The 8,281-nt window shown below is 48.8% G+C and overlaps 1 protein-coding gene across 2 annotated transcripts in view; it reads right to left on the bottom strand.

The window, feature by feature from the left end:
- Positions 1-4,349: 4,349 nt before the first annotated feature.
- PDPK1 (3-phosphoinositide dependent protein kinase 1) overlaps positions 4,350-8,281 on the bottom strand; it is an 82,562-nt gene continuing 78,630 nt past the window's right edge. Inside the window, exons 11-13 of one of the 2 annotated variants that reach the window (XM_008063243.1) lie at positions 6,015-6,072; positions 5,064-5,216; positions 4,350-4,677 (exon numbers count right to left, since the gene is read on the bottom strand). In XM_008063243.1, coding sequence (XP_008061434.1) covers positions 4,561-4,677; positions 5,064-5,216; positions 6,015-6,072 — 328 coding nt within the window. In that variant the 3' untranslated portion in view covers positions 4,350-4,560. The remainder of the gene's footprint in view (positions 4,678-5,063; positions 5,217-6,014; positions 6,073-8,281) is intronic. The other variant, XM_021715121.1, reaches the window with a different exon arrangement.

The raw sequence follows: 8,281 nt of genomic DNA, 5'->3' as shown, positions 1-8,281 counted from the left end.
CTGAGTATAGTGCCTAGAAAAGAATCTTCTGCGTGTCTGCCCTCAGAATCAATGAACCCTGACTAAAGTGGAAAAATTAAGAACGCAACCAAATTTGGATGGTCTGGACTTGAAGACACTAGGCAAGGTGCAACACTGTGGGCAGGAAGTGGGGAGAAGGCCTTAAATCCACACCAGCCGGGAGAAGCACATCCTACAGTAGAGAAGCCCACCCCCTGTGTTCTTCTGACTGGCTAAGACCGTCTGACAGGGAGGGGGCCAGGAGGGCAAATGCACTCTTGCAAAACCCAATCACCTACGTGGTTTCTTTTTCAGGTACAGCCTCTGCACTTTCTAAGTCTATAAACTTGATTACAAATCACCCACCAAGCATGTGGCAAGGTCAGTTCAACACTTTTTATCTCTGCTGACTGTGCAGATGCAAATTCAGTACCATTGTGGACACAAAGTACAAGGTTCGGAAAAATATCACCAAGCACTTAAAGCCATAGCAGCAGGGATGGAAGAGAACATGCAGGCGTAACCAGATTCTCTTGCAATGAAAACAAGGAAACTGGCTCATGGGAAAATCTGTCACAAACGGATTGGAGTAATGACATCATTTTTGTATTTTTTTAAAAGTGATCTTATTCAAACATTATTTGGAACACACAACTTATCAGAAACTGATTTGTCCAGACTCTGTAGGACAAGAGGCTGTTACTGGAGCTCTGAGCATCCAAGCATCAGATCAAGAGAAAGGAAGAAAAAGTAACACCTTTAAAATAAACATACTTGGCTGGGCTCGGTGGCTCAGCCTGTAATCCCAGCACTTTGGGAGGCCAAGGTGAGTGGATTGCCTGAGCCTACAGGTTCGAGACTAGCCCAGGCTACTTGGCAAGACCTCGTCTCTGCAAAAAATAGAAAATTAGGTGGGCGTGGTAGCGTGCGCCTGTAGTTCCTGCTGCTTGGAAGGCTGAGATGGAAAGATTGCCGGAGCCCAGCAGGTTGATGCTAGGGTGGCCATGAGCATGCCACTGCACTCCAGCCTGGACAACGGAGTGAGACTCCAACTCAAAACAATAAAAATAAAATAAAATAAACATACTCTTTGACCTCAAAATACCACTTCTAGGTATCTAAGGGAGAAAAAAATCAGAGTCAAAAATCAAAGATCTATAAAGATATTCACCACAGCATTATTTAAATAGTGAAAAACCAGAAACCATCAAAATGTTTTACAGTAGGGAAGTGGTCAGATAAATTATGATAAAATTTACAACTATTACACTCTAAAATAGTTAAAAACATGTTTTTGAAGAATTGCTCATGGGAAAATGCTTAAGATAAAATACCAAGTGAAAAAAGCTGGATGCAAAACGGTGTACCCTGTATGTTCCCTAGTGTAGTTAATAGAGCAAATAAATGGGAGGGGGCAGGATACAGACCAAAATGCTTGTGATGGGCCTCTCTGGGTGGTGAGTCTACAGTTGATTTTTTCAAAAAAAAAAATGTTTTTAGAAAGTACGTTCTAAGAAAACATGTTTTAAGAAAGTATGGAATCACCCAGAGCCCCTGCGCTGGCATCTGGGGGGCCTGCGCCATGGGGCTGTCTCAACAATTCCTCTGGGCAAGGGCCACAAATACCAGTGTCCCAAGGGGACTGGAGTAGAACAAGTTCCCGTCAGCTGTGGCATGACATGAGTCACCTTTCTCAAAGCAAATTGTTAACTGGCCTCCAGCAAGCTAAGGTTCCGAACAGCAGCTGTGTCATGGTGCCATCCACCAGCATGGAGGCTTAGTGCTCTACACTGGGACCACCACTGCCTGCTGGAGCCACAGAAAAAAAGGAGACAACAGTCCATCCAAACCCAGCTCTTTGTTCCCAGAAAAAGTCGAGGCACCACAGACTTCCTGAGCCAACAGTGACTTCTTGCTCTCAGTGCTAAGATGCCACAGGTGGTGTGGTCTGAGCATTTACGCTTGTCTTTGCCCACTTGTAGTAAGACACAGGGCTCCTGGATCTGTTAAGCCACTTGGTACTTTTTCATACCTTGGACAAACCCACAATTATAATTCCATGTCAGTATGCATATGTAGACTGTCACCCATGTCTCATCTCAGAATGTAAGGCACCTGCATGCCAGGTGATGGCTCTAAGGATGTGTTTGATAAAACTAAAGTTGATATGAGTAAGTACAGGGGAAGAAAATATGCATGGATCTTTAAAAAAGAAGGGGAAAAGGGGACTCAGTGAGGAGAAAAGTGACCCACAAGAAGGGCTCAGGCAAAGGCAGTCACTTCTGCTGTGGGCTGTGAGCTCCAGCTCTAACCCCTAATTCTGTGGTTGCAGAGGTTAAGATGGAGCTTGGCCAGTGAAGCCCAGGAGGTAGTGGCGCAGCCAGAGGAAGCACGCAGCATAAATCTCCCCAAGCCAGAGTTTCCACTAAAGTCTCAGCTCTGCTGTTTCCCCGTAACCAGATGCCCAGGAAAGACATCTTTCCTGCATCTGTGTGCAGTTAGGAGTGACAGGAAGTCACTCTCATACACACAGACACAGGACATTCTGAGAGGGGTAAAAGAGCTGGTACGGGGGGAGTAAGCCTGAACAGAAATTCCTGAAAGAAATGTATAAGCGAGATCCTTAATACAGGCAAGAATTTTCAAAAGCCAGGAGAGAGAGGGCTTGGCCTCCAGCCACAGGCCCAGGGGCATGAGCTGGGTCCAAGGTGCCCTGCTCCCTGGGGTGCTCCAAGGATAGGTGCAGCCTGACACACACACACATGCACTGTGTAGTGGCCAAGGCCCAGGCAGAAACAGCTGGCAAAGCCCAAGGACACCTCTGCTCCTGCCTAACCCCTCAATGCCCAGTGTGATGGACGTCCACTTCTGTACTTTCCCAGTTTAAGAGACACTGTTATTAACAGTTTAGGAAACCTTCCCTCTCAATGTGGACCTGGCCTGGCACACAGGGTGGCTGAGGGGTCATGTGAGATGGGGTTAGGGCATCTTTTCTGTGTGGGCCTCTTGCGGTGCCTTTGTGGACATCTACAGAAATGGCAAGGCTGATCATCCTGGGACACACTCGTGTCAGAGGCATGTCTCTGAGCAGCATGGAAGGGCAGCAGCACCTGCCTCTCCCCATGGTACTGGGAGCTGCCCTCCAGAGATAGCCTGGGCAGAGAGAGGAAGACCTTGGTCCTGCCAGGCTGTCAGGAGCTCTCTCTGCCTGGGGAGGAGTGAAGCAAAAGAAAATGCATTTGGACTGTGTCACACAGCAGGGCACTGCCACCAAGGCATCAAAGGGACACAGCCCTGCAGCTGCCAAAGGAAACCAGACCAGGCATGCTTAGGTCTAAGGGCTGCTCTCGCCTCCTGTGCAATGGTAACAGACAAAGTCTGCTCTTTATGGGGTCAGATGACCTGGCAACATGAGAAGACTTTCAGATTTTCAGTGTGGAGATGCCAAAAGTTCTAAGTTAGCTCTGAGAAATGTTTAACCATAACACAGAAAGAGTGCATGTGACACTGGTGCTGCGTGCCCTGGTGCTGTCTGCAGACCGAAGCACTCTGGATCTGCCAAAAGCAGGATTCTCTCTCTGACCTGACTTCACCATCAGGAAGGTCTGCCCATCAAGCCTTTCAAGAGGCTCCCAGGAAGGGTCTGGAGCCTCATTCCTCCACAAGAGCTGGTGGCCCTATGATCTGGCTGAGCTCTTTGAGGTACCTCTGGCCTTACCCAGGGCTCAGGGAAGGAGTCTCTCTTATATGCAAGGACCCAGCTGGTTGTAATTGGGCTCACTTCTGACCATGCCCCTCCTAGGCCTGAGCTCAGCTTCTAGCCCCAGAGGCTGACACTGCTCAGTGGGACAGCGCCCTCCACTTGGCAGCCTGCTACCGCATCACTCGACACCTTTCTACTCCTTACCACAGAGTCTACAAGTGAGTAGCAGGGGCCACAGAAATCCTGCCACCAGAGTTATGCCAGGAGGCACGTGATGGGCCTGGCCACAACTAGGGGACATAAACAAGGGATGCACAAAAGGAAGCACATGCACAAAAGCACAGAATCTTCCCACCTAGAGAGAGCAGCACCCCAGCAGAGGTGTGCAGGAGCCCCATCTCTGGTGAAGAGTGCAGGGGATGGGGGGGTGCAGGAAGAGTCAAGGACATTGGGGCCCCTCAGCCACCAGCACATGGGCAGGAAGGGGAGGGTGCATGGTTCTGACTGATGCTAAGAGAAGCTGGTGACACCAGGTCTGTCCACTAGTCTGGGCAGGAACTGAGCTGACGTGCATGGAGCTGGGTCCCCACAGCAACGAGCGCATGTGGATGCTTCCACAGAGCATAGAGAGCAAGCAAAGCGACCCTGAATTCCTTTTTGTTTGTTATTGGTTTTGTACTTTGTGTGGTTGGGTATTTTTTTTTCTTCTTTTCTTTTAAATAAAAAAGCTGCAAGGTTTCCGCCTTCTGCATTCCCTTGAGATGGCTGGCAGGTGGTCTGGAAGCGTCCCGGATGGCGGCCGAGCCGCGCTGGGGCAGGTGTCCTGGCAGCAAAGGGCAGCCCGGCCGCAGGCCATGTCACTGCACAGCAGCGTCCAGGTGGCTCTGGTATCGCTGCCTCCAAACCTCCTGGATCTTCCTGCACCACTTGTGGGCATTTCCGCTGGGATCCATCAGGTAATATGTCCTGTTAGGCTACAAAAACAGAGGCCACTAAGTGTTCTCAAGACAGTCCCACCAAGACCCCCGCCCAAACCTGTGAGGAGCCTGCTACCAGCCACTGCAAGTACCTTCTAGAAACATACAGTCATGGCGGGTCTCTTCATCTACATGTGCAGAAATTAAATATGCAGGCAAATGACTGGTACCCCCTTAGGTAATCTCCAAAGTCAAAACAAGCAGAGGGTGTTTCCTGGCCCCACTCAGGACTGAGCTGTTAATGTGGGGCCTCTGGGACGTGGGAAAGGGTGAGACAATGCCGGACCCAGCTGCTCCTCTAGCCAAAGTACCTGGATGCCTCCCAGCAGAGGTGCAAAGGCTCTACCCCACCCTGCAACAGGAATCTCTAGGAACAGACTCACTGTGTGGACAAAGAATGTTTTAAAATTCTTGGCCTCCGGTCGGAGTTCCTGTGACCACGGAATTTCACCCTTCAGGACTTTGTTGACAGGATCCACATAATATAAATGTGGCCCTTCTGTGAGTAATAACTGTCGTCGTCGTGCAAATAAACCCTGATTAAAAAAACAACAACAACAACTGCTCAGCGATCAGTGCCAACAACATTTACCACTGCCTCAGGGGCTGGGCCACTCAGTGCACAGAGGCGACCATCAGCCACCTGTCCACTCATCCAGAACGCTGCCTCCCTGCCTGAGCCCAGCTTCTCAGGCCAGGACACTGCAGCACAGGTCGCTGCTGCCAAGCCAACACGGTCTTGGTGACAGTAAGGCCCACTGAGTCCTGGCCCCTGTCATCAAGCTAACATAGTCCCAGCAATGGTCAGGTCCACTGCACCCTGGCCCCTGCTGCAGTGCAGCCATGCCCCAGTCCTTTCTTGCTCACGAAGGGTGCATGGCCAGGAATGGAGGTCAGGAGCCCATGCTTGGATGGGGCCCACATCAGCAGATGGTGCCTGATATGTTCTGACACAATCCATTTAATCCATAGAGCATAATAAATAACCCTGAAGTGTTCTGAAAACATTTCTAATGAAACATTAGACTACTTGCTAGGATATCAGACACAGCCTTCTCAGCTTGACAGAAACTTGAACCCAGGCTCCTGACAGCTGTGTGAGGCTATGTTTCTGCTCTGACACTCACTGTCTACTTGTGTGGTCCCAAACCGCTTCCCCTGGATGGCTTAAATCTTCCTAAGCTATTCAACCTAGAGATGATCTCTAAACATTGACCCAGGACCAAGCATGCTACGGACAACATCATGGCAAAAGCCAGAGGAAGGACCTGACCAGAGCTGGAACCAGGAGGAAAAAGCAGATTTGCATGAAAAGCAGTAGGAATCCCACTCACCTTTCGCTTATCCACTGGACCCATTTTTAGTATTAAATTATTTTCTACAAACTGGTGCCTACAAAAAGAAGAAAAAAGAATGAGACACTTCCATGCGCGTTACATGCAGACATTCTCCAACTTCCTGTGGCCTCTGCCTGCCCCTCACAGATCCAGCCTCGCTCTAGCACAGGAAAAAATTCCAGGTGCAACCTAGCACACATACCCACTGCCACATAGAGCCCTTCATCTGTATTTGGCCAAGGCCTACAGATGCCAGAAACATCACCTGCTATCACCTCTCAGTCGGTAGCATCTACACAACAGGAGTTAAGACGGAGGGAGGGTAGTGCCATAGAACTGGGCTGGTGACATACGTCATTGTCACATGAACAAAGTTGTGTTGAAAACTGCAGAAACCCCTGAAAGGTGGATGCCACCAAGAGTCGAATTTAGGACAAGACCATCGACTTTAAGTTAATCCGCCAAGCAGGAACTCCCAATTCTGTGTTCAGGATCCACTGAGTAGTCTAGAATCACAAAGCCCTGGAAAACCTGAACTGGACTTGACTTAAAAACAACATCATCGTTGAGGAATTTGGGCTGCAGCGAGATGTGTGCTTGTACCACTACACTCCAGCCTGGGCAGCAGAGCTGGATTTTTAAAACAAAACAAAACAAAAAACAGGCGAGGCAAACAAAATACAGGCTCAAGCCAGTAATCCCAGCATTTTGGGAGGCTGAGGAGAGAGGATTGCCTCAGCTCAGGGATTTGAGACCAGCCTGGGCAACTTGGTGAGACCTCGTCCCTACAAAAATAATAATAATAAGCCAGGCATGGTAAGTAGCACGTGCCTCCAGTGAGGCCGTGTTGTCCTTAAGGAAGGTGAGGACTAACACTTCTGGAAGACGTCTTAGGTAAAAAACACTGGGGTAGTCAGTTCAGGAAAAACCAGAACCCAGTGTAGTTCCAACTACTTGGAAGATTGAGGCAGAAGGAACACCTGAGCCCAGCAGGTCGAGGCTGCGGTGGCCCTAAGTATGCCACTGCACTGCAGCCTGGGCAACAGAATGAAACTCCAACTCCAAAACCCCCCCCAAAAAACAACAACAACAAAAAACTCCAAACATGTTAATCGGTATTTCTACCATAGTAATAAAATATTTTTATTTAAAGATGACAGGAATTTGGGAGAGAAAGTTTCAAATACAGGCTCTGATTTAATATACAGTATTAGCAAGTATATCTCACTTTGACTCCCAAGAGTTTAAGAGGTTATTTTAATGGCTACTGTTTACCTCATTTGGTTAAAGCTAACAATTACTGTTATGTTCCATCTGATTTTACTCAAATTCCCAATCTGAGGTTCTACTATAGAAAGAATATGTTCTACATTAGAAAAAGGCATAAGACAATCAAGCAAATGAACATAGCCACACACCTGCCCGGCTCCCCACAGGGTCAAGAGCACTTCAAGAAGACTGGCCGAGCTAGGGGCACAGTGTTCTCCCACCAGGCTCACCGGCCTCAAGGTCTGGCCTAGCCCAGTCTGAGCAGATCAGTGCCTGGCTCACCACAGGAGGGACTGTGAGGGTGGGGCCTCAAGCACACAAAATGACACAGTGTCCTGTGCATTTGAGAGCAACTGAGACTGTGTGTAACCTTTGAAGGGAGTGCAGTCCTCTCTTGGAGGGATTTCACAATCAAGCATGCACACATGCACACACACAGAGCTTGAAACAGAGAAAAAAAAAATCAAGGCGATTTTTGCAAAGGAGAGGTAATAGGGGGATCTATTGCAGCACAGAAAGTACAATGCAAAAAACAAAAACATAAAAGGCCGGATGTGGTGTCTCATGCCTGTAATCCCAGCACTTTGGGAGGCGGAGGGGAGAGGACTGCCTGAGTCCATAGGTTCGAGACCAGCCTGGGCAACACGATGAGACCTCATCTCTACAATAAATCAAAAAAATTATCCAAGTGTGGTGGCGGGCACCTGTAGTTCCAGCTACTTGGAAGGCTGAGGTAGAAGGATCACCTGAGCCCAGCAGGTCAAGGCTGCGGTAGCTGTGAGCATGCCACTGCACTCCAGCCTGGGCAAGAGTGAGACTCCAACTCAACAACAACAAAAAAAAGTAGATGAACCATGGAGCCCAATAGAAAGGCCACTCCAGTTGTTGATAATTGACATTCTGACTGGAGTTAGGTGGTATCTCAGTGTGGTTTTGATTTGCATCTCCCTGATGATTAATGAGGTTGAGCATTTCTTCATGTGTCTGTTGGCTGG

The sequence above is a fragment of the Carlito syrichta genome, unplaced genomic scaffold (assembly GCF_000164805.1).
Source record: "Carlito syrichta isolate Samal-C Ts95f unplaced genomic scaffold, Tarsius_syrichta-2.0.1 Scaffold306686, whole genome shotgun sequence".
Classification (NCBI taxonomy): Eukaryota; Metazoa; Chordata; class Mammalia; order Primates; family Tarsiidae; genus Carlito; species Carlito syrichta.
This window is presented reverse-complemented; position numbering and strand designations above follow the sequence as displayed.